This window comes from Dermacentor albipictus, chromosome 1 (assembly GCF_038994185.2).
Source record: "Dermacentor albipictus isolate Rhodes 1998 colony chromosome 1, USDA_Dalb.pri_finalv2, whole genome shotgun sequence".
Taxonomy (NCBI): Eukaryota; Metazoa; Arthropoda; class Arachnida; order Ixodida; family Ixodidae; genus Dermacentor; species Dermacentor albipictus.
Window position 1 is genome coordinate 58,010,980 of NC_091821.1, and position 25,523 is coordinate 58,036,502.

Sequence of the window (25,523 nt, forward strand, 5' to 3'; positions counted from 1 at the left end):
GTGCTGGAACAGACAAAAGCGAGTTTTCCATTCACGTGATCTCGTTGTTAAGCATTAGAGGCAATTCGCTTGTATTTATGCGGCATGGTGCGTTCATCTAGTTACAATGTACGATCAAAGCGTGGAAGCTTTGGATGTGCACGAGAAGTCCAAATCACAAAGACATTCGACGTCCTTTGGATGACCCTTGCCTGCCACGTACTAGTGGAACATATTGTTTCGTAGGAAGACGCAGACGAAAAGCTATGTACAAGTGTGCCGTGTGCAGACGTCAACAGAGCCCTATGCCACGTACATTCAGGACGTTTTGGCTCTGTGCGGCAAAGTTGACACCCACATGACTGAGTCAGACAAGGTTGCCCACATCCTCAAAGGCATTGCCGATGACGCCTTCAACTTGCTCGTTTGCAACAACGTAGCGACGGTGGATGCTGTTATAAAAGAGTGCCGCCGCCTGGAACTCGCTAAAAGCCGACGTATTGACCAGCAGTTTGCCCGTCTGCCCAACACCCCAGCGACATCTTCCTGTGCCGACACTCCTCGTCCCAACAACACTGCCGATGTTACCAGGATCGTCCGGCGTGAAAACGAGGCCGCCTATCCGGCTGCCTTCGACTCCAGTCCCACTAACACATCTGCAGTCACGGTCTCACTGATCCAGGCAGTTGTCCGCCAAGAGTTCGAAAACATGGGTCTTCACACCATCTGCTCGGCCCATCGCCCTGATACCCATCCGGCTTCTTCCATTCCGCCCCGTCCCGCATCTTCTTACCCACCACGTTTCCGCAACCCATCTGAATGGCGCACTGCTGACGACAAGCCCATTTGTTTCCACTGCCATCGAATCGGGCACATTTCTCGGCACTGTCGCAGTCGCTGGAATTCCCCGACCCGGTCTACTTATACTGCCTACTCTCGCCCTCCAGGTGGCCCTTCTCGTCCCTATGCCGCACGCTCCGATAACGCCGCCGCTGATTCTCCTGCGCCGAACCGCTCCTATTCTCGTTCGCCTTCGCCTCAACAACGACAATCTCGCTCTCCCCAGCCCCGTCGCTCCTATTCGCCGACTCCCTTCGGACGCCGCTCCCAGCCGGAAAACTAGATGATGCAGCGCCTCGAGGTGACGCTGCATTGCTCCCTACGCCGCCAAATCCTCCACTGACGTTGCCCACTCATCGGAACCTTCTTGACATGCAAGTCGACGGTGTTTCTGTGCCTTCACTCATAGACACTGAGGCGCATTTGTCCGTAATGAGCGCTGACCTTCGTAACAGGCTCAAGAAAATTATGGCTCCCGCCACGACGCCTGTTGTCCGTGTCGCCGATGGCGGAACAGCCCCCGTAATTGGTATGTGTACCGCCCGCGTCTCCTTCGCCGATCGCTCAACAATCGTGCTATTCACAGTCATCGCCCACTGTCCCCACAACATCATCCTCGGCTTAGACTTGCTCTCCGCACATTCTGCGCTCATCGATTGTTCCGCCAGTACTCTCCGCCTTGACCTGCCTGTTCTGGATCCTGCTGAAACACACCCCAGTCGCCTCAGTTCCGTCGACTTCATTCGCTTGCCACCTTCGGCACTAACCTACGTTGACCTATTGTCTTCCCCACCAGTCCCCGACGGTCACTACATCGCGGCTCCTATGCAAGACGTCCTCCTTACACACGGGATCACAGTACCTCATACAGTTTTATCCATTACGGCGAATTGCGTCTGCCTGCCAGTGGTCAACTTTGGCTTGACGACACAAGTGCTGCCACGCGGGATGTCTCTGGCCCAGCTTTGCTCATTCGAAGATCACTCAGTAGCATCCATTGCAGTAGACGACACTTCATCTGATACTACTCTTCCATCGCAGTCGGCAAATTGCACCATCGCTGACTTACAGAAAATTATTGCACCCGACTTGCCGTCCGAACACGCTCGTGAACTCTACCGCGTTCTGTTTTCCTACCACGATATTTTTTACTTTAACAATCGTCCTTTGGTCCAAACTACAGCTGTCAAACATCGCATTAATACCGGCGATGCCCCTCCTATTCATCGCCGCCCGTATCGAGTGTCACCAGCTGAGCGTCAAGTTATTCACGCAGAAGTTCGCAAAATGCTTGCCAAGAACATTATTCAACCATCATGTAGTCCATGGGCGTCACCTGTTGTACTGCTCAAAAATAAGGATGGCTCATGGCGCTTTTGCGTGGACTATCGGCACCTTAACAGGGTTACCAAAAAGGACGTGTATCCCCTACCTCGGATTGATGACGCCCTTGACTGCCTCCACGGTGCTCGCTATTTCTCCTCTATTGACCTTCGCTCCGTCTACTGGCAGATTGCCGTGGACAATCTAGACCACGAGAGGACTGCTTTTGTAACACCCGACGGTCTTTATCAATTCAAAGTGATGCCATTCCGTCTTTGTAACGCCCCTGCCACTTTTGAACGCATGATGGACTCCCTTCTTCACGGTTTCAAATGGTCCACGTGCCTGTGCTACTTGGATGACGTTATCATATTCTCCCCAACGTTCGCTACGCACCTCGAGCGCCTCTCATCAGTCCTGGACGTTTTTCGTCGAGCCGGTCTGCAACTCAACGCATCGAAGTGTCAATTCCGCCGTCGCCAGATCACCGTCCTTGGACATCTCGTTGACGCGAACGGAGTGCAACCGGACCCAGGCAAGATCCATGCTGTTACGCACTTTCCTGTTCCGAAGTGTGTCAAGGATGTGCGCAGCTTCATCGGCCTTTGTTCGTACTTCCGCCGTTTCGTGAGAAATTTCGCCGCCATAGCACGACCACTAACCAAGCTTTTGAAAAAAGACGCCCCTTTCCAGTGGCGCGATAACGAGGCCTCTGCATTCTCACGTCTAATCGACATTCTCACAACGCCTCTCGTTCTGGCCCATTTCTGGCCACACCTTCACCAGATATGTTACGTAGGAAGTAGCAGACGAAAAGCTATGTACAAGTATATTTACAAGAAATTACGCTGCGCTTGGCGAAGAGGCAACAGCCCGCGCTAGCTTCTAATCGTCGTCGTCGTCTTCACACCACTCGCCTTTTCGTGATCGCACATATTGTTCCGTAGCAATATTATAGATGTAAATTAGCTTCGTTAAATGCATAGGATATTTCGTCTTTTGTGGTGCGTCCAATGGATATTTGTGGTTTGCAGGATTGTGAGTACACTACCGTGACGCCACAACTGGAAAATTCGAGGTCTTCCTAAGGGCCGTTTCTAAAATTCCCTGCAGGCATTTAGTTACATCATTCTTCTTTTACTTAGGGCATGTGTATTTATCATGCAAATGTTCGAATTGTATCCTCTAAATAATGATTAGTTGGTTTAGTTACTACACAATTAATAAAGTTACCTTGATTAGATCTATTAATTATTTACATTTATGGCTAATGCATTGGAACAGTTTGAAGGTCATGCTAGACACCAGCTAGCCGAACAATGAAACTTTTGATAAATGGTTTATTGTGGAAGCTACACGGACAACTATTTCACCTTCACAGATTCGCTGAAACCGAAACTGTCTCAGGGAAATAGCGCCTATAGCTTCGATTTCACCCTAGGCCGACGTCGTAGCTACTACCGATTCACACCACCACGGCCTTCAGTTCCCGCAGAGTAGAAGGGGCCGTAGCCCGGTGCGTACGCCGGCATCAGCAACGGAGCCCCGTAGGCCGTCGAGCCGGGAAGCTGAGCCGTGTACGCGTAGGGCTGCTGTGGCCAGAAGCCCGGCTGAGGCGGCGTCGCTTGCTGGGAAGAGGACGATGTCGCGGCTTGCAGCCACGGAGGTGGAGGATACGGGTTCAGCCGCATCTTGAGTGGTGCCCGATGCATGACGCCAGGGTTCTGAGGAATTGGTTGCGGCAACTCGTACGTAGAGTGTGCCCCGTTCCTTTCCTGGATGTTCTGGGGCTGCTGCTGATGGTAGTGTCGGTCGAGCGCAGCCATCTTGTCGGCCTTCTTCTCAAGACCCCGTTTCCGGGCGTCGTCTTCTTGCAGCACCTTCTTGAGCTGCACGAAGAGTTTGTGCTTCTCCTCCTTGAGCGTGGCGAGCTTCTTCTCCGACTGCTGCAGCTCGTCGCGGACCTGCTCTAGCGTCATCTCGTCCTGGGGACGCTTCGATTCCCGTTCACTTCGTCCTCGCTCAGTGGCAGCATCGGCTTCCTGTTCCTGCTTTTGCTTTTCGCGCTGCCGCATGATGTGCTTCTTGAGGGCGGCCCACATGGCCGGGTTCATCTTGGGATGTTCCACCGTCACTGGCATGACGGTCGCACGGTCGCGTGGCGGCGGCGGCGTCGATGACCGGGACAGGGACCCGCCCTCAGGCGGCGATGGTGGCTCGCTCGGTTTCTTCAGCTTTCGTGCGCGCATGGTCGACATCCCGAAGAAAACGCGAGAGATCGCAACCTCAACCTCCTCTTTAGAGCACAAAAGATACTGATGATGTCGGTGCCACTGCGGGCTTCCAAGTGACAATGAGCGAACAAAAGAACTGCAGCTTTTATCAGACGCTTTCACCACCTGGTGTCTTTTATGAGGTAGATATAGTACTTCACTGAACTAAACACAAGCATCGTCGCGAATCGTCGTGAAACTGCTCTGTTATGCTTCCAAGCATGAACAAAAAGCGCGATATTTTTATCTTGATGGTATGGTGCGGTATTCCTTATGCGATGGCGCACACCAACTGTGGGGGCTTGGCCAATGTTTGGGTGAAATTAAGCAATCTTTATTAAATACTAAAATTGGTAAAGCTAACTGGAGGAAATGAATAAAAATATAATGTTTAAGGATTCAAGACAATCTCTTTGTAGCAATTATAAATTCCTCCATGGTTGAGCAAATATCCCTCTGGCACTTTCCAGGAGAGGAGGCTCCTAGAGAAACAATATTTATATTTGAAGAGCTTAAACCAAGCTGTGTAAATCTCGAGTCTAGAATATTTTTTTCTAAAAGAAGTAAAACGGTGGCAGAATAAGAAAAAATGATCTATTGTTTCATCTTCTCCACAGACTGGGCACAGAGGGAAGGGCACCAGACCAGCCCTGTGACGATAGAAGTTTTATTTTGGTATTCGACAACGTAATCGGTTAAAGATGACTTCAGTTTTTCTGGTGTGAAAGGAATTTTGGGGCCAAGGGAATAGGAGGTGTCGATATTCTGAAAAATTAGCTACAGCTGGGCTCAAAAAGTCTTGAATAATTGTATATCTCCTTAATCTAGTAGTCGTTAGGTAAGCTATTGTAGGAAATAATGGTAATGCAGGGCCACTGAGGACCGCTCTTGCGAGACTGTCAGCCATTTCGTTCATAACTAATCCTTTACGTCCAGGCACCCAAATCAATCTAATTAAATTTTTGTGGGCGGGCACTAGAAAATGAAATGTACGTAAAAGGTTAGTGACACCATTTGCTGTGAGTGAGGAACATAAGGGTAAAGAATCTGTTATTATCACTACCGCCAATATTGACGAATTTAGTTTGCGTAAGGCTAGAACTACAGCTAGAAATTCAGCCAAAAATACGGAAAAGAAGTCCGGAATCCTGATTGCAAATGACCAGTCTAGAGCGGGAGAGAAAATGCCAATTCCAGATTTTTCTTCACACTGTGAGGCGTCTGTCGCAATGACCGTACTTATACATGCACTCAATAAATGTTCCTGTAATAAGCCGTTTAATATATTATAAGAGAGAAGCTTTGCATTATTTGGGTAGATGTCATCAGATATGATTTGTAGGTTATCTCGCACATCACAAACAGTCGGTACCTCCCAGAGACGTATATTTAAGGGATTGATCAATGTTTGTACGGAGACCACCTGTGGTGTATGAAAACGATGCCAGTTTACTCCGAAGAATAGTGCAGGCTGGGAAATGAATATGTACTCCAATCTTGTAATAGGGGATTCATACAATTTTAAGACTATTTGCACCATCAGTAAACGAAATCTATACAATATTGAGGGCAACCTGACTTCTTGGTGTAGTATGTTACTGGCAACACATTTCGGTAATCCACAACACAGTCGTAGGGCTTCCCGCTCAAGTAGAACAAGGGGACGTAATTTATAAGTTGGAGCACCAGAAAATAAAACACATCCAAATTCTAAAATGGGCCGCACTTACATTTTGTATATCATTAAAAGTGGATCTCTCCGCATTCCGGACTGACTGTTGCACAGCTTACGTAGCATACCAACTGCTCGCACTCCTTTTTTAACTATATGTTCAATATGGCCGAGCCAGCTGAGGGAACCGTCATATACTACACCTAAATATTTCACCGACTCCACTTGAGGCATAGTCTCGAGGCGGTAGGATATTGATATGTTAACGGGATTGTTAGGAGGGAAAACCAATATCGAGCATTTTCTAATGTTAAGTGAAAGGCGAATTTTGTTTAACCAGGTTTCTATGGCGTTGAGGTAGTTCTGTAGTTGTTAATATAGAGAGTGAATATCACTGTCTGATGCGAAGAAAGCAATGTCATCCGCGCATACCTATGTTTGTACTTCTTGATGAAGAGGAATGGAACACATCAGAATATTAAATAGTAATGGTGAAGTGACAGCTCCTTGAGGAACATCTCGTGATTGATTATATATACTCGAGGAAACGCCTCTTAGACAGCAGTAAAATGTTCTTCCATTTAAAAATTCACCAATCCAGTTCAAAAAATAATTTAGAATCTGTAGATTTCGCAATATATCTAATAAAATTAAATGTTCTGCAGTGTCGTAGGCTTTGGAAATGTCTAATGTCACAAGAGCACCTATTTGCCTTTGTCGTCGTGCTAATATTATTCTACTTTCTAAGTCCACGTGAGCATACCGAATTGAACATGATGGTCGGAATCCAATTTGGCAGGGGCTAAGCAAGTCTTTGTTCTGTATAAATTTAATCATACGGGCATATAGAATTTTTTCAATTAATTTAACCAAATTTGAAGTTAGCGCAATTGGCCTAATGTTATCTATTGTATATCCTTCCCCATGATTTTTATCAACAGGGATGACTTTAGCAATTTTCCACGCAGACGGAATCCATGAGAACCGAATTGAGTAATTTACAATAGCTAAAAGGTCATCAGAAGCTTCCTTAAATAAAATTATGATCATAGTAGATGTTACCCCATCCACGCCGGGAGCTGAATCGGGAAGTCGCTCCACGATTTCAGCCAATTCTAACATGGAGATTTCTGTAAAATCATCTGATGCCCTTCGTGAGCGAGAACAACTTGGCAAGACAGAAGAAAATCTAATTTCTAATCCCTTCGCGATTTCTTCTAGTGATTGTTTCATTTCATCGCTACTTAAGATTATAGAAGCAATATTAATTTGACGCGGAAGAACTTTTCTACCGCGGAGAAAACGGAACAATGCACGCTTATTTTTATTGTTAGACAAGAAAGCAAAATGCTTACAGTCGAATTCATCTTTGGCTTTAGAAACTGTATGTTTAAAGACTGCTCGAAAAAATTTGTAGTCACTCCAATTTTTGGGACTCTGGTTATGCAATAATTTTTTCCAAGCAGTTTTTCTCTTTCTGTAGTCTCGAGTGCATTTTTCATTCCACCAAGGACTGTTAGAATTTCTTTTATTCAATCCAATCTCAAATGGAGCCTTTTTTTGAGAACTTTCCAAAGCGGAACAGATAAACGTGGTTTTTTGTTCTGTAGGTGCATCAGACAGAGATGAAAGAACATTTCGTAAGCATCTTTTAAAAATGTTGTAATTTATGAAAGTTCGAACCTGGTCACTCATAAATGTTACAGGACGAGCAACGTCAAATACTATTGGAAGGTGATCACTGCTTGTCGAACAATCAATAGTCGACCAAGAAGTTACGGAGATACTCGGGCCACAGAATGTAAGATCTAGTGAACAGTAAGATCGGCCTCTCAGAAACGTAATAGATCCGGAGTTTAATCACGTTAGTCGATTGTCGAACGACCAACTCCACAATGGGGTGCCGCACAAATCTGTTCTGAAACCCCATGAGATATGGCGAGAATTGAAATCACCTGTGATTACAGTGTCACGTCCACAAGGGTTAATAACACTATCCAGTGTGCTAGTGCCCTGTACGCCAGAGGGAAATATGCATTAACTACGGTAAAGGGACAACATCCCGGGAGAACCAGCTCTGTCGCTAGGATTTCACACTCTGGAGTAGAAAGTTCAAATGAAATTTTAGCCTTATGGCAAATTTTAGATAAGATAAATGTAATTAATCCACCACCTCTTGTAGGACGGTCTAATCGAAATGATCTGTAAAATTTCATTTGAAAATATTTCTCAGGATACAGCCACGTTTCTTGTAACATAATTAAATCAGGATTAAGTTGAGAAGTTAGACAAGTTAAATATACTGAAGCAGAATATAAAGAGCGGCAGTTCCACTGAAGCACTTTTAGTGATCCTATATTTTTTGAAAGTGCCGCAGTTGAAACTGCTTTCTGTAGAATGTTTTCTTTTAGCGCAACACTGGACTGACTTTTCTTCGCTTTTGAGTGAGGACCAGGGGAGGAGTCTTCATTATTAGAAGGCATGGTTCTTTTTTATGCTCGAGCATTTTGTTCCACCTCTGTCCTCTCCAAATCTGTATTAATCATATTACAAGTTGTAGGGCATGCGGAAGAGGGAGTTGAAAGTTCAATATCATTATTGCAAGGATTGGCATCTGATCTTTCATGGTTAGTTTGGTGCTCAGGATCAACTGTTTGTGTTGTTACAGGAGCTGAGCAGGTAGTTTGCATCAAATGAGATAAATGACTAGAAACGGCTTGTGAGATACATTCACCAAGGCTCATTGTCAACCTTTCCATAGATTTTGTAACTGCCTTTTCCACAGCGGCCTCTATCATTGCAGTAAGTGATAGGTCCGTGGTAAGATTATGTCTGCCTATTATCCCCGCATAGCCAGATGCCCTTTCTTTCACAATGTTTATGGCCTCCATCCTAGAACAGCGTCGTCGATCAATTATTTCAATCACCTGTAATTCTTGAGCCCTAACAGAACAGTTCAAATAATTGGCTGGATGATTTCCATCACAGAGACAGCATCGCTCTTCTTGGGCACTACAATCACTTTGAGCGTGTTCTTCCCCACATGCGCAACAACGTTGTCTTGATTTACACCCTGCCATATTATGGCCGTATCGCCAGCAATTACGGCATTGAATCGGACGCGACGCCAGGGGTTCAACTCTGAACACAAGGGGCCCCACCTTTAGTTCTGGTGGGCAGCAAGTTCCAGCAAAAGTTGCAATCACCGATTCTTTTGGGACCCTCTTATTGTCTACCACTCGATTGCATCGGTAAACAGCAATTACTCCAGTCCCAGACAATCTCTCTAGTGTTTCAGCGGGAGAAAGATCAGCATCGACACCTCTGACTATTCCCTTAGTGCAGGCGAGGTGAGCAGGGATGAAGGCACTCACCGGTAATGACGCGAATGATGAGCAATTAAGCAAATCCGCGACACAAGTCTGGTCTGGCGATCGACACAGGATACCTCCGCGGCCGAACTGCCTCACTTTCGTGATGGCCTGGTATGAAGAGGTAGCAGCATGCAGAGATTTCTGGATCACCTGGGGGTTGGTCAGACGTATGAAGCCTCCAGTTGGAGGAACCAGAGCCACCGGGACGCTGCTCATACCACTGCGGATGAACAAATCTAGGAGTAATTCATCCGTTGGCATAGAGGCCGCCCATGGGGAAAAACCCCTTCCGGGGGAGTTTATGAACAATCAGCCTAGGATGAAGCTGGCGTTAAAATAAGTGAGAGCTCAACAAATAAGATTAGTAAAGCCTAATACCCAAAACCTGGCCAAAGGACAGAAGCCGCAGTGAACGCTGTCGATGGAATTGGGATGCGGAACGCTGTTACCGTTTGAAGAGTTTCAAAAGTAATGGAAGTGGAGGCCACATACTAAGGCCAATAACACCGAGTTTACTTCCTCTGTGCAGAACGAAAATGTGGAGCTAAGAGCTTGTCCTTTATAGGACGCCATAGCATCAAGCTTGTTCGCATCTTTATAAATGTGGCAGTCGGGAGTATAATAAGCTTTATAGGTCACATTGCATTGGTGTAAATTAAGGATAATGCGCTATAGGAAAAAAGAATTCTCAATTGATGAACGAGAACGAAGTACATCCTAAGGGAGCATACACGTTCAACGAATTTATGTCAAAAGAGAGTTCGTCGCTTTCAGTGCTGTTCGGTATCTCGAGACTGCTCGTACTCCTCTGACGACTAGAGTTGTCCTTAAATAAAAAGAAATGATATATAAAAAATCTGGGTTATTACGTGCCTAACCCTAATCTGATTATGAGGTACACCATAGTAGAAGACTCCACGTTAATTTGGACCTCCCTGGCGTTCTTTGACGTGCACCTAAATCTAAGTACATGAGCGTTTTTGCATTTCGCACTCATGGAAATCCTACCATCGCAGTTCCGTGATAGGAGCCATGATCTCAAACTCAGCAGTTCGACGCCATAGTCACTAAGCTACCGCGAAGGGTACGATAATTTTAGTGTATATTTCCCCTCTATAGATGCGAGGACTTTCAAGCGTCTTAAGCGGCGAAATCACGCTTCTAGCGGGCAGTGCAGCTCTTAGAGGATGTCAAATTCCTTTTAGCGAACAACGACGCGAACGGCGGAATACTAAAAGGAACATAACAGAGGCACACTAAAGTGAGCTAGTATTAGTGAAGTGCGTTTCTGTGATCGCGAAACGGCCTCTGTTACCGTCAGAAGAGGCTTCGTAGGCCAGAGGAGACGCAAACAGCGAAACGCAGGCGTTGAAGCCGTCATAAAGGAGTGCGCTCCAACTAGACATGATGTCATGCATGTTGACAGCGTTCACTCTTGTCTATAGTTAATCCCTGATCGATAAAAAAAAGAAAAAAGGAAAGGCGAATGACCGACCTTCATTTCCTTCCTTCGGCAACCTTTCTCCGCCAGTTGAATGAAAATTGGATTAATGTCCCTTTAATGATCCTAGCGGACTTTTAGTGCATGTGTAAATGCCTTTATAATAACGGCTCTAGCGTAGCTTCAGCGGACTAGCAATAAGCGCTATGAGTATGTTACTATACATTCGTGAAAAACCAGCAAGTGGACGTCTGTTGGCCTTAGGATAGAGCTGGATAGTGGAGATGAATGAATGAATAAAGCCTCTACTTTAAGGAAGGGGATGGCTCTAGGCCGCTGATGGGGATTAGGAGGGAAGGGAATGTGGGTTCCCAGACTGTTGGCTGATGCACTTCTTCATCTCAGTCTTGGATCTTCCGCTTTATGCAGGCTCAGGTGCATGTTCAGTTCCGCCGCTCTCACATGGGCTAATTGACCCGTTCTACACTACTCGAAACAGGCCACTTTGTCTGCCATATGTCGCAATGGCTTTCTGTGTTTCAGGGTTAGTTTGCATTGCAATTCCTAGTGTTCTAATGCCTCCGTGTAGTAAATGCTGAATATTGGATCTCCCTTGTGAAAAAGCTGCACAGCTACCAATGAGGTGTTGCAAGTCTGCTCTGCATGACTCCTGGCAATGTGTGCATCGGGTATAAGTGTTCGCAATCATAGCTTCTCTGGGTTGATGCCATTTCTCAAGTATGTGTGGTTTGTATGCAGCATTGGCCATAACCTTATTGTCCTTGTCCTTGTCGTCAACACATTACCCTTGTCGTCAAACACATGTACTGGTGTAGCTTCTAATAGACTCCGTTTACTGTCTGCTTTTATTTTAGTACGAATGAAATGCATCAGTGCTCTGCTAGGAGAGCCTTCGGACAATATCTTTAGGTATGGATTTTGGTCCGCGGATTAGGCGAGGAAATGAAGTGTGGGGAGCTGTACGCGTAATCAAGCCCACCCGCTTACGCGGCAGCTGCGTGAGCGGCTGCGTTTCCCCCATCCATGCCGGTGTGCCCCCCGGTGTCCATAGGATTTCAACATTTGTCCCATTGTCCTGTATTCTCTTTAGCTTTTTTCTGGTGTCGTTGGGCCACCGCATGATCTGTCGTAGGCCCCGTTAATTCGACCACTGCTTCGTACGAATCAGTAAGGATCCGATAATTATTTCGCACACTCTGCTCTACAATGTCTCCCATGTCAATGGGAATGGTGTTGATCGCTCCCCATATAGCTAAAAGCTCAGCGTGCAAGGTTGCACCCCCAAGAAGCTGTCGTGTATGATAGCCATTGTGTTGGGGTGCAGATGTGCTAACCCAGGCCATGCTTGCTATGTCGTTTGTGATTGCAGCGTCCGTGTAGATGTCAATGGTGTGCTCCGGCGTTCTTAATTCCAATCTCTTTTCAAATATTTTTCTAGCTTCCGCGTTTCGTCTGGCGATAGGGCGTTGTTGCCTCCGTATGCCCAGTGGTGCTTCCCATGGTGGCGTTATGGTCGCTTCCGCGGGCTCTGGCTTCGCATGGACTTGTTTATCCCATGCCATGATCTGTTTTCCTTGGGTCATGTTTTCCAACCGGGATCGCATTCGAATTCGTGCTTCACTGATTATGTCCCGTATGGGTGGAATTGCTACGAGCTTGAGCAGGTCCTCGTTCCTCGAGTGCTTCGGTAGCCCAGTGATCGTACGGAGGGTGGCCCTGTGTAACTTTTCGATGTCGCCGAGGTCTCGTTCAGAGAATTCGTACACGAGTGCCCCGTAAAGAATCCTTCCAACCGCGACCGCTTTTGCAAGTGTTTGGTACGCTTTCTGACGCGCTCCGCCATACTTATATTCGCCTAACCATGTGCAACAGTGGTCTCCATTTTTGCTTTAGTGTGCGAATCCATAGCTGGGGGCTGTTGCAGCTAGCAGTCTGTGCTCTAAGAATCCTAATTTGTCCATTGGCCGACGTAATATCGCTTTGGCCGATGTGTAAAGTGATCTGCTTGTTTACATTGGTTGCTTTCTTTCCGTCAACGCTGATCAGTTCTGTCTTCTCTGGCGAGAGCTGCAGTCCGAGGTTATCTAAAGTGTTGCTAAGGCTCAGGATCGCTGCTTGTAGTTCAGTTTGCATGCTCTGTATGTCGGAATAATCCACCGCTTCCATCCATATTGTTATATCATCGGCGTAAATAGTAAAACGGGCTGAAGTGTCTCGCTCAAGACTTTCTGCCACACGTGTCATAGCCAGATTGAATAGCATAGGTCCGAGGATGGAGCCCTGGGGCACTCCCCTATCCAAGTAATAGGTCTTCGGACTCCATCCCGGTGCCTTGCCATGGAGCTGGATTGCTCTGCTTTCGAGGAAGCTACGTATCCAATTGTATGTTCTTTGGCTAGGGTACCTGGTTGCCAATTCCTGTAAGATGGCCTCTTGTTTCGCGTTATCGATTGCTTTACGCATATCGACTGCAGGGATATAGTCAGGCATCTGTTTGCGAGACTTACGGTTGATCACTCTGTGGAGCAACCAGAGGCAGTCATGTGTGCCCATGCTCGGCTGAAACCTGCCTGCGCAGGATGCAAACCCGGTTATACATATTCGAGGTAGTGTTGCATTCTTGTGTGTAGCATTCTTTCTATCAATTGGCAGACAGTTGACGTTAGAGCTATGGGGGCGTAGGTTAGCTGGTTTCGTGTGGTCTTTACCTGGCTTCTGTATAGGGTAGATGAGAGATAGTTTTAGTGAATCTGGCATTAGTCCGGATTCCCAGGATTCATTGATAATTGTTAAGAGCTGTTCTTGAGCTTCATTCCTGAGGTTTCGAAGTTCTTGCCAAGTCACTCCATCGTGCCCGGGAGCTGACTTCGTTTTGCCTTGTACAAGGGCTGCTACGAGTTCACCCAGCGTAAAGGGCGTGTCTAGCTACTCTTTCGCGTTGCCTATCGTTGCAGAAGGCACTGGTTCAGGAGGCGCCTCGGGAGCATGTGGGAAGAAAGTGGGGATGACGCGGTCCTCCAGCACGGCAGGCTCTTCTCGCAAAAAGAGCTCTGCGAGAGGAGGTGCGCCTTTCTCGCTCCCAAGCAGGCTCCTTAAAATCTGCCACTGCCATAGCCTTTTTAGGCCGGGTTCCCGGCCAAGCTTCGCGCGCGTATTGTGCCACGTGTCTGCTTCGAGTTGTTGTTGGTATTCCTCGATGAGTCGGTATTGATGTTTAAGGCGCATTAGATCTTTGTGACGCTTTCCTTTATACCGGTATTGTTGTGTGAGGCGCTTGACCTTCCGCCATAGATTTGCAAGGTGCATATCTATGTGAGTTGCAGTGTCATCGCATGGGATAGTTTCTCTGGCCTCCGGCCGTGCCTCCGCTATCATAGCGCTGAATTGTTCAAAGTCCGCAAAAGAGTCCCCGGTAGCCATTCTAAATTTTTTTCCAGTCAAAAAACACCGTTTCTCTCCTCTCTCGGATCTTTTTGCGATTGAGCGTGATAATTATTGGTAAATGGTCGCTTCCCCACGTCGTCGATTCTACGTTCCATTGCCTTATGAGCCCTGGAGTGGCTAGTGTCAGATCGGGCGTTGTGTCCTGTTCTCGCGCGTGTAGCCCTATGCGGGTTGGTGCTTCTGGTGTGTTGCATAGGTCCAGAGTTGATATTTCTATTGCATCGCGCGGTATGCGTCCTCTCGGGTCAGCTTTGGCGGAGCCCCATGTTTGGTGCTTGGCGTTAAAATCTCCTCCCACTAGAATGGGAAGGCCTCCGGCTTGTTCCTGCACCTTACTGAACCATTGGTAGGAATCATTCCGGTGCTTGCCCGTTAGGGGTCTGTAGTACGTGGAGACTGCAACCATTGGCCGGTGGCCGCGTGGACATAGCTTTACTGCCACAATTTCTCTAAAATCATTACACAAATCTGGTATTTGCAGTTGGGTTGCGGTGCAGTCATGTCTTACTAAATGTGCAGCTTGGCCTTGCACTTGTTGGTTTCGTTTGCCCTGGTGTAGTATCGTAGCCTGCTGAAAGGTTCGGTAAACTCGAATAGTGCATTGTCCCCTTGTCTCCTGTAGAAGCACGACAAGGGGTTTGAATTTTTGAATTTGCTGTCTTAGTGTGGATCCATTCTGCGTAAAACTTCGACACTTCCATTGCATGCATATAGGCCGTGCCGTCATCTTTCATCTGCTGGCTTACGCCTTTTAGGTTCGTCATGTTGCTTCTGAATATTTCTCGAAATTTCCGTGAATATCGCCTGCATCTGAGTTTGTATTGCATTCGTTACTGTCTTAAATTCCTCCCGTAGGTTCTTTTCGAGGCGCTGGGTCTAAGCGTGTCTTTCCTGCCTTAGGATGCTCAGCATCTGCGCATACGCCGAGTCTTGGGCTGTTAGTGGTTTTGGCACTGATGGTGCCTGGTTCTGCTGGGTCTGTGCAGGTCCTGCGTGTTGCAGCTTTCTAGAGTTTGCCGTGATTCTCCGACTAATTGATCGCCCGACCCGACTGTTAGAACGCGTGCGTTTTTCTTGGTCAGCCTGCGTCTCTGATTCACGTTGCCGTGGAGTTGGCGGTGGTTGCGTATCTCGTTGCTCTGGCGGTAGTCGTGCGAGTATTTGCTGCAGCATTGCTCTCAACTGCTGATTTTCTTTTCTTAGTTCTTTTATTTGTTGCTCATAGTGAGCGGATAGCGTGGGTTGTGTGGATGATCCCGCCAGTACTTTTTCAGACCAGGTCACTGTCCTCTGATCTTCTTCTATGTTCTGCATGACTTTCTTGATGTCTTTTGGTGCACGGCTAGGACATGCTGAGTTTAGCGATATGTGGCCCTGTTTCTGGCATGCGACACAGAATAGCTCTTCGTCGCATTCGTTGTCTTCAAGGTGTTTTCTACTACACTGTTTACAAACTTTGTCTGAAGGACAATACTTGGCAATGTGTCCCAAGCCGTGTCAATTGTAGCAAGCTATAACCTTCGGTCTGTACTCATGCACCCTTGTGACCTCATAATCGAACATGAGCCTGTTTGGGGGAGATTCCGTGTTAAATGTTAGCAGCAGCATGTTTGTCTTCCCGAGCAGACGTGCCTCTTGGATAGTTGCTGTCTGGCATCTCAAGTGATCCTTGATATATTCAATGGTCTGGCCGGAACGCACCTTGATGACTCCCCGACTGTTCCCCACCTTCTGTATTGGCGTTCTTTCAATTGTCACTTCATACGTACCAACGCGACCTCTCATTTTCTCAGCTAATCGTGTCAGCGCCGCAAGCCTCTTCGCGTGTTCTTCATCCCTGACAGTAACCTTTATGCAGTTCGCTGCAGGGTCGTAGCGGAAGATTACTAATTCTGCAAGTTCCCAACTTCTTGCCGTCATCTCTAGTGCAGCTGTTATAGCCTGCTTAGGTATGTCATGCACGTGTACCTTGTTAAGTGGCGTGATCGAGAGCGCAGAATGAGGTCGACTTACCCGCTCGAGGCGAAGCTGCTTCGGGCTTGACTTTTCTGTTTGGTTTCCGCTTGCTGAAAAAGGACCATCCGTTCTCCTCCTCGTTGTCCTCCTCGTTGCTATCATCGATGTCGTCCTCGCTATCATCCTGAATATCCATTTGGTCGTTCACTTGCGACTCCCTCCTTCTAGCTTCTTCCATCGAGGGACGCGCCACGGCGTCTTCGGCTGCAGCTCGGCGTTCACTCCGCGATTCGACGCTCTCTGCGCGCTTCGCTCGTCGCGTTGTCTGTATTTTGGAGGGGCTATTCTTCAACTTTTCGGTGTCTCTAAGCTGAGGTGGGCATGGAGTTCCCGCGCTGGGTCCACTTGAGTGCGAATGTTGCTGTGGTGGCGACATGATGCCGTGCTCAGCTGGCCGGCCTCGCCGAGGCCGCACTCACAGCTAGGCCCAGACGTGGTTAGGCTTAGGTCAGCGGGTCGCCGTCGAAAATGTCCTCGTAGCCAGAAAAAAACGTTAACTGGAGCCGTGAACAAGCACACCACACTCACAGAAAGTACTCACAGTGTCGTTGCTCAGCGTTTTACCACATTGAATGTTAGTTCCACACAAGCTTAAAAGAAAACATCGAAGAGCCAAAGTGGGGCACGTCTTCACACTCTGGCGATCGCAGCGCCCCCCCCCCCCCCCCTATAGTGGAGATGGAATCATTAGCTCCTGCAGGGTGCATGTAACGCTCTGTCGGTCCTCACCTCATTTTTACCACATATTTCTGGCGCTCTTTCAAGTATAAAGATTGTGAAATTTGGCGTCAACAGGTAATGACACACTGACACAAGAAGGAGGCATCGTTTCGTCATTAGACAACGCTTCGCACAGGATTGATTCCCATATGGCGTGAGACCTGCGTTAAGATTTAAATGTAGAAATGCGCTGTAAAGGAAGCAAGACCACGATAAACGACACCCCTCCCTTCGTTGGCGACGCCAATTAGAAGGCATATGGACTCCCAGAGAACCATCTATGTCCCATAGGTTTCCACAGAACATCATATTTTAGACATTGCACACATGCTTTAGATATTTATATTTCTCAAAACAACATTACAAACACGTGCTATGGATAATCTGAGTCCCATCCATTTCATGTTGCTGTAACGTTAAAACGATGTCGCAGCTGGACACAAGTGACTTCTAATAGATGCTCCTTTTTGGTATGCAGGAAGTTCATAGAACATCTAATGGAACTTTCTTGTTAACGTTATAATGAGCAGCGTACCTCCAAGTGTCACAGCAGATGTACTATCTAAGGCAAATGAAATGCGATCAGCAGTGTGCTTGACCGAAGCAGGACTGAAAACACTGTGTGGCATCAGCCAGCCAACATTGTACACATGCACGCGCATACAGTTTGACGCGGAATGCGAGGCTGCTTGCCTTACTGCAATTTTGTCACCTGTATGTTGTTTGAAACTTGCATTCTCACTCCGCCATTGCAGTGCCATCCCTATCTGCGATTACTGTTAAGGTCGCTAGCACTGTTGTTGCTGCTCCAGTGCAATACATTTTTGGGTGTATTCAAATTACGAATAGACGCTGGCAGCTCTGATGGCGGTAACAAAAGCAAAGCAACGGAGGTTAGGAATCTGGATGCATGCCTTCTATATCAAGCTACAGATGCGGCGATGGTGCTAGCCACCATAACTGTGTACTGCCAGGTGGGAATGGCACTGCCGCGGAGAGATGAGAAAACAACTTTCGGACAAAATGCAGGCGATGTTTATTGCAGTAGGGTGAGCAGCGCTGCGCTCTCCGTGAGAACCACATGCCCACGCACGTGCGCAATGACTGGCCGACGACATGCACTGTACGTTTAGTCATGCTTTGTCCACACGCTCCGCTGCTCGCATTTCATATTTCCTCCTTGGTACATCTGCTGAGGCACACTAAAGCCACTGTTACCAGTTGTGTCGGCAAATAGCTGGTGACCTTGCATGAAATGTTCTAACGCGACGGCGTTAAGGAGCATGTATAGGATATTTAAGGAGCATAGGCAGTGTAGGCATGTAAGGAGCATGTATTGTAAGGAGAATATATAGGATATTTCGTCTTTTGTGGTGCGTCCAATGGATATTTGTGGTTTGCAGGATTGTGACCACACTACCATGACGCCACAACTGGAAGATTCGAGGTCTTCCTAAGGGGCGTTTCTAAAATTCCCTGCAGGCATTTAGTTACATCATTCTTCTTTTACTTAGGGCATGTGTATTTATCATGCAAGTGTCTGAATTGTATCCTCTAAATAAGGATTAGTTTGTTTAGTTACTACACAATTAATAAAGTTACGTTGATTAGATCTATTAATTCCTTACATTAATGGCTAATGCATTGGAACAGTTTGAAAGTCATGCTAGACACCAGCTAGCCGAACAATGAAATTTTTGATAAATGGTTTATTGTGGGAGCTACACAGACAACTATTTCACCTTCACAGATTCGCTGAAACCGAAACTGTCTCAGTGAAATAGCGCCTATAGCTTCGATGTCACCCTAGGCCGACGTCGTAGCTACTGCCAATTCACACCACCAGGGCCTTCAGTTCCCGCAGAGTAGAAGGGGCCGTAGCCCGGCGCGTACGCCGGCATCAGCAACGGAGCCCCGTAGGTCGTCGAGCCGGGAAACTGAGCCGTGTACGCATAGGGCAGCTGTGGCCATAAGCCCGGCTGAGGCGGCGTCGCTTGCTGGGAAGAGGACGATGTCGTGGCTTGAGTCCATGGAGGTGGAGGATACGGGTTCAGCCGCATCTTGAGCGGTGCCCGATGCATGGCGCCAGGGTTCTGCGGAATGGGTTGCGGTAACTTGTAAGTAGAGTGTGCCCCGTTCCTTTCCTGGATGTGGAGGTGTGAGCTCGCCGCGGCAGCGTGCTGCTGCACTGCAGCGTTCTGGGGCTGCTGCTGATGGTAGTGTCGGTCGAGCGCAGCCATCTTGTCGGCCTTCTTCTCAAGAGCCCGTTTCCGGGCGTCGTCTTCTTGCAGCACCTTCTTGAGCTGCACGAAGAGCTTGTGCTTCTCCTCCTTGAGCGCGGCGAGCTTCTTCTCCATCTGCTGCAGCTCTTCGCGGACCTCTTCTAGCGTCATCTCGTCCTGGGGACGCTTCGATCCCCGCTCGCCTCGTCGTCGCTCAGTGGCAGCATCGGCTTCCTGTTCCTGCTTTTGCTTTTCGCGCTGCCGCATGATGTGCTTCTTGAGAGCGGCCCACATGGCCGGGTTCATCTTGGGATGTTCCACCGGCACTGGCATGACGGTTGCATGGTCATGTTGCGGCGGCGTCAATGACCGGGACAGGGACCCGCACTCAGGCGGCGATGGTGGCTCGCTCGGTTTCTTCAGCTTAAGTGGGCGCATGGTCGACATACCGAAGACAACACGACAGATGGAGACCTCAACCTCCCCTTGAGAGAGCAAAAAATACTGATGATATCAGTGCCACTGCGAATTGCCAAGTGGCACTGAGCGAAGAACAGAACTACGGCTTTTATCAGACGCTTTCACCACCTGGTGTTTTTATGAGGTAGATATAGTACTTCACAGAACTAAACGCAAGCATCGTTGCGAACCTTCGTGAATCTGCTCTGTTATGCTTCCAAGCATGAAGAAAAAGCCCGACATTTTTATCTTGAGGAAGCTGAGCTTCTTTTTCATCTTCTTCTCTTTGCCTCCTCTTATTACGGCTAGTCGATGGAATAGGGGTTCGGAACGCGGTTACCGTTTGAAGATGTTTCAAAAGCAACGAAAGCGGAGGCCACATACTTAGGCCTATAACATCGAGTTTATTTCCTCTGTGCAGGACGAAAATGTTGAGCTAAGAGCATGTACTTAATAGCACGCCATGGCATCAACCTTGGTCGCATATTTATAAATGTGGCAGTCGGGAGTATAATAAGCTTTATTAGTCACATTGCACTGGGATAAATTAAGATTAATGCGCTATAGGAAAAAAAACACTCAATTGATGAACGAGAATGGAGTATTCTCTAAGGGAGAATTCACGTTCAACGAATTTATGTCAAAAGAGAGTTGGCCGCTTTCAGTGCTGTTCGGTATGTCGAGACTGCTCGTATTCCTCTGACGACCAGAGTTCTCCTTAAGTAATATATATATATATATATATATATATATATATATTAAACAAACTGGGTTATCACGTGCCTAACCCTAACCTGATTATGAGGTATGCCACAGTAGAAGATTCAACGTTAATTTTATCCCCCATGGTGTTCTTTGACCTCTACTGAAATCTAAGCACACGAGCGTTATTGCATTTTGCAGCCATGGAAATCCGACCATCGCAGTTCCCTGATCGGAGCCGTGATGTCAAACTCAGCAGTGCGACGCCATAGCCACTTAGCTACCGCGACGCGTACGATAATTTTAGTGTATATTTCCCCTCTATAGATGCGAGGTCTTTCAAGCGTCTTAAGCGGCGAAATCGCGCTTTTAGCGGGCAGTGCAGCTCTTAGAGGATGTCGAATTCCTTTCAGCGAACAACGACGCGAACGGCGGAATACTAAAAGGAACATAACAGAGGCACACTAAAGTGATCTAGTATTAGTGAAGTGAGTTTCTGCGATCGCGACACGGCCTCTGTTACCGTCAGAAGAAGCTTGGTAGGCCAGAGGAGACGCAAACACTGAAACGCAGGGGGTAAAGTCGCCATAAAGGAGTGCGCACCAACTAGACATGACGTCATGCATGCTGACAGGGTCCGAGCTTGTCTATAATTAATCCTTGATCGATAAAAAAAAAGAAGAAAAGGCGAATGATCGACCTTCATTTCGTTCGGCTGCCTTTTTCCGCCAGTTGATTGAAAATTAGATTAATGTCCCTTTAATGATACTAGCGGACTTTTAATGCATGTGGACATGTCTTTATAATAATGGCTCTAGCGTAGCTTCAGCGGACTAGAAATAACCACCATGAGTATCTTAACTATGCATTCGTGAAAAACCAGCAAGTGTACGTCTGTTGGCCTTAGGATGGGGATAGTGGAGATGAAATGATCAGCTTCTGCAGTGTGCATGTAACGCTCTGTCTGTCCTCACCTCATTTTTACCACATATTTCTGGCGCTCTTTCAAGTATAAAGATTGTGAAATTTGGCGTCAACAGGTAATGACACACTGACACAAGAAGGAGGCATCGTTTCGTCATTAGACAACGCTTCGCATAGGATTGATTTCCATATGGCCTGAGATCTGCGTGAATATTTAAGTGCAGAAATGCGCTGTAAAGGAAGCAAGACTACGACAAACGACACCGCTCCTTTCGTTGGCGACGCCAATTAGAAGGCATATGGACTCCCAGAGAAGCATTTATGTCCCATAGCTCTCCACAGAACATCATATTTTAGACATTGCACACATGCTTTAGATATTTATATTTCTCAAAACAAAATTACAACTACGTGCTATGGATAATCTGAGTCCCATCCATTTCATGTAGCTGTAACGTTGAAAGGATGTCGCAGATGGACATAAGCGACCTCTAATAGATGCTACTTTTAGGTATGCAGGAGGTTCATAGAACATTTAATGCATCTTTCTTGTTAACGTTATAATGAGGTCCATACCTTCAAGTGTCACAGCCGATGTACTATCGAACGCAAATGAAATGCGATCAGCAAAACGTGTGACTGAAGCAGGACTGAAAACACTGTGCGGCATCGGTAAGCCATCATTGCACACATGCACGCGCATACAGTTTCGACGCGGAATGCGGGGCTGCTTGCCTTACTGCAATTTCTTACCTGTATTTTGTTTGAAACTTGCATTCTCACTCCGCCATTGCAGTGCCATTCCTATCTGCTATTACTGTTAAGGTGGCTGGCACAGTTGTTGCTCCTCCAGTGCAATACATTTTTGGGTCTATTCAAATTACGAATAGACGCGGGCAGCTCTGATGGCGGTAACAAAAGCAAAGCCACGGAGGTTAGGAATCTGGATGCATGCCTTCTATATCAAGCTAGAGATGCGGCGATGGTGCTAATCGCCATAACTGTGTACTGCCAGGTGGGAATGGCACTGCCGCGGAGAGATGAGAAAACAACTTTCGGACAAAATACAGGTGACGTTTATTGCAGTAGGGTGAGCAGCGCTGCACTCTCCGTGAGAACCACTTGCCACGCACGTGTGCAATGACTGGCCAACGATATGCACTGTACGTTTAGTCATGCTTTGTCCACGCGCTCCGCTGCTCGCATTTCATATTTCCTCCTTGGTACATCTGCTGAGGCACACTAATGCCACTGTTACCAGTTATGTCGGCAAGTAGCTGGTGACCTTGTTTGAAATGTTTTAACGCGACAGCGTTAAGGAGCCCGTGTCGCAGATATCCGGCGCCGTTGTCGGATGGGAAGAGGACTTGACGCCCGGAGGCGCCGTGTCCCAGAGCTCACGTGTACTCATCAACCCAGAATCATTCGATACATTGGCCCCGGCGCTCCCCCTCTACCCGGGCTGACTGGGCGGGGGACTTTGGTTCGGCGCAGACATCCGGCTTCGGTGTCCCGCATCGGCGTCGGATGTCGTTTCGGGAAAAACGAAGTTGGAGCCAAATTCCGAACCACGCATGCCCAACCACTTCTCTACCACCAAAGTTTCTCATACCTTGCCTTTCATTCATAACAAAGTTATTCCTCTGAACTTTCAGAAAGGAAGCCCACAAACAAACGTAATGAAATAAACAAAAAAAAACACCGACAGCGCATGTCCTTTATGTTAGCTCTTAGACTGAAATATTAAAGGTGCGAAACAATAACAGGAGATCGACCAATGCAAGAGACCGCGTTCCCACCAGGAACATCGCCTTCGTGCATGAGCGTTGGCAGCCAGCGTTTTCGGGTAACCGTTACGGTTACATAAGCCTCAGTTGCCGGGAAGCATGAAAACCAGTAAGCGGTCTTTGAGAACTGTCACGTTCCACCCTCAAAGGCGAAGCTCAAGCGTGCTCCATTATTTTGTTACCATATATAAGCGTTTAAGTGTAGAAATATAAATTGCAACACTCATGAGGTGTCTTTATTATTAGGGTGATATCCTCAAATGGGCTCATGGGTAGGGAAATCCGATGTCCGGCGTTATGGCACCAAAATTCAATGGCGCCGAAATTGGGGCTCGAGCCCTCGACCTTTGGTGTTAAAAATGGAGAAGCGAATTAACGCACTCTTCATTAAGATCGAGTTATTTAGGGCACTCTAACGTCCGACCTTGGATGTGAGTCGAGCCCACTTTTAGATATGGGCAATCCAGCCATATCTCCAAGTAGGACTCCAATTGGCATCATGCAGATCGGGAGTGGAGCCCACAACGTTTGAAGGGAGTCAGACCTTCGTCCTTCGGTGGGAATCAAACACACGACCTTTGGTGTTAATTAAGCCATATTTAAGGCAGTCGGACCCATGACGCAAAATGAAGATATGGGCGAACCAGCCACATCTCCAAGTTGGATTCCAATTGATATAGCTAAGGTCGAGAGTCGAATTCGCTGCCTTTGGTGAAGTTAATTAATATAGAGATAATGACGTCGTTCGAACGCACGACATCTCGTATTAATTAGGGAAATTTTAATTAGCGCACGGGTAATTAAGGTCGAGTCGATTGAGCCACTCGAACCCATGACCCTTGGTGGGAGAAAACAAGTAATAGGAAATGCATTCGAATGAGAATGACAAGTAATTTAATGAATTTCTCATGAGTGCCCAGGCTTCTACCTTCATCTGGTTTGGCGTATGCTAACGTGACTGTCAACATTTATATATAGCCCTAGCGCTAATCAAAATGTGAAAACTCGGCTCACAATATTATAGATATGTGTTTTGATCCCCATGAATTAATACAAATCCTGCAATGTCTGTATGAAAAAAGTTAGTTCAGTTGGCACTAGGTAAAGCACACAAGTGAAACTCACAATGTGATATCAAGGTAATTTTTAATTATATGTTCGATACAGCTTTATTGAAAAAATGATCGGCATACAGCCAGGTACATGTATGAAAATATTCGCTCCAAGTTCTAGCTGTATACAAACAGGTTCAACGTGCATCTAAAAAAACATAAAGCACTTCAATAAAAATTCTTGAAAATTCAACTTGACTAAAACAAAGCAATGAGAAACAGTCTTAGGACTCACATTATAACTAGCAGTCACGATGCCACAGTTATATTTAAAATATTAAAACTGAATAATAGGACGTAATAACATCGCATACTAATGAACGACCAAAAGGGAATAGCCTGCATGCCAGCACCAGCTTCTGGGGCAACTAGATTCAAGGTAGAAAGCCAGTGCTTTCTAGCTATATATATATATATATATATATATATATATATATATATATATATATATATATATATATATATATATATATATATATACAGTAGAATCTCGATAAACGGAAATCGGTTAAACGGAATCAACGCTTAAACGGAACGAACGCTTCGCAGTTGTTTGGTTTTGTATTAAGGCAACGTAAAAAAAATTCCGTTAATCGGAACTCGAATTTTCAGACCACCGTATAAACGCAACCGAAAATAGACTCGAAACCGCAACTTGACGTTCACGCAGAGCCCCATCGCGGTACGCATCACTGTCATCCCACTTCTTTCTCGCACACTGTAACCGCATCGCTTGCTTTCTGTCACGGTGCGCTTGCTGTCGTTAGGCTTAAGCCTTACACCCGCTGTATAGCGTCGTCTGCGACATTTCGTCGCGAAGTCAGCACCTGATGGCAGCGCAGAAGCGACCTCACAATGCCCTTACGTTGGAAAGGAAGATGGAGATAATCAACGACTTCGAGAGTGGTCGCTTCACAAAAACAGCGCTTGCGACGAAGCACGCCATCCCCAAGAGCAGCCTCACGAGGATACTTCAGGACAAGGATAAGCTGCGGCAGGCTTTCGAGAAGTCACGCTTTGGCCCTCAAAGAAAACGACTGCGGGTGGCCAACCACGAAGATCTGGAGAAGTGCCTGGTGGTTTGGCTGCGGAGAGTCCGCAGTGAAAACATTCCGATCTGTGGTCCACTCGTTCGCGCGAAAGCAGAAGAATTTGTTTTGCAGCTCGGTATCGAAGGTTTTCTCGTGCTGCGAAGGATGGCTGACGAGATTTAA

General features: G+C 47.0%; 3 protein-coding genes across 3 annotated transcripts; 1 reads left to right on the forward strand and 2 right to left on the reverse strand.

The window, feature by feature from the left end:
* Positions 1–3,473: 3,473 nt before the first annotated feature.
* LOC135899305 (G protein pathway suppressor 2-like) lies at positions 3,474–4,470 on the reverse strand. The gene has a single exon (XM_065428543.1). The coding sequence runs from the start codon at positions 4,398–4,400 to the stop codon at positions 3,600–3,602; it is 801 nt and encodes a 266-aa protein (XP_065284615.1). The 5' UTR covers positions 4,401–4,470; the 3' UTR covers positions 3,474–3,599.
* Positions 4,471–18,926: 14,456 nt separating this feature from the next.
* LOC135899333 (uncharacterized) lies at positions 18,927–19,763 on the reverse strand. The gene has a single exon (XM_065428566.1). The coding sequence runs from the start codon at positions 19,761–19,763 to the stop codon at positions 18,927–18,929; it is 837 nt and encodes a 278-aa protein (XP_065284638.1).
* Positions 19,764–25,139: 5,376 nt separating this feature from the next.
* On the forward strand, positions 25,140–25,523 carry LOC139055989 (tigger transposable element-derived protein 4-like). Its single transcript, XM_070533723.1, has one exon. It carries the CDS (start codon positions 25,140–25,142, stop codon positions 25,521–25,523), a length of 384 nt encoding a protein of 127 aa, XP_070389824.1.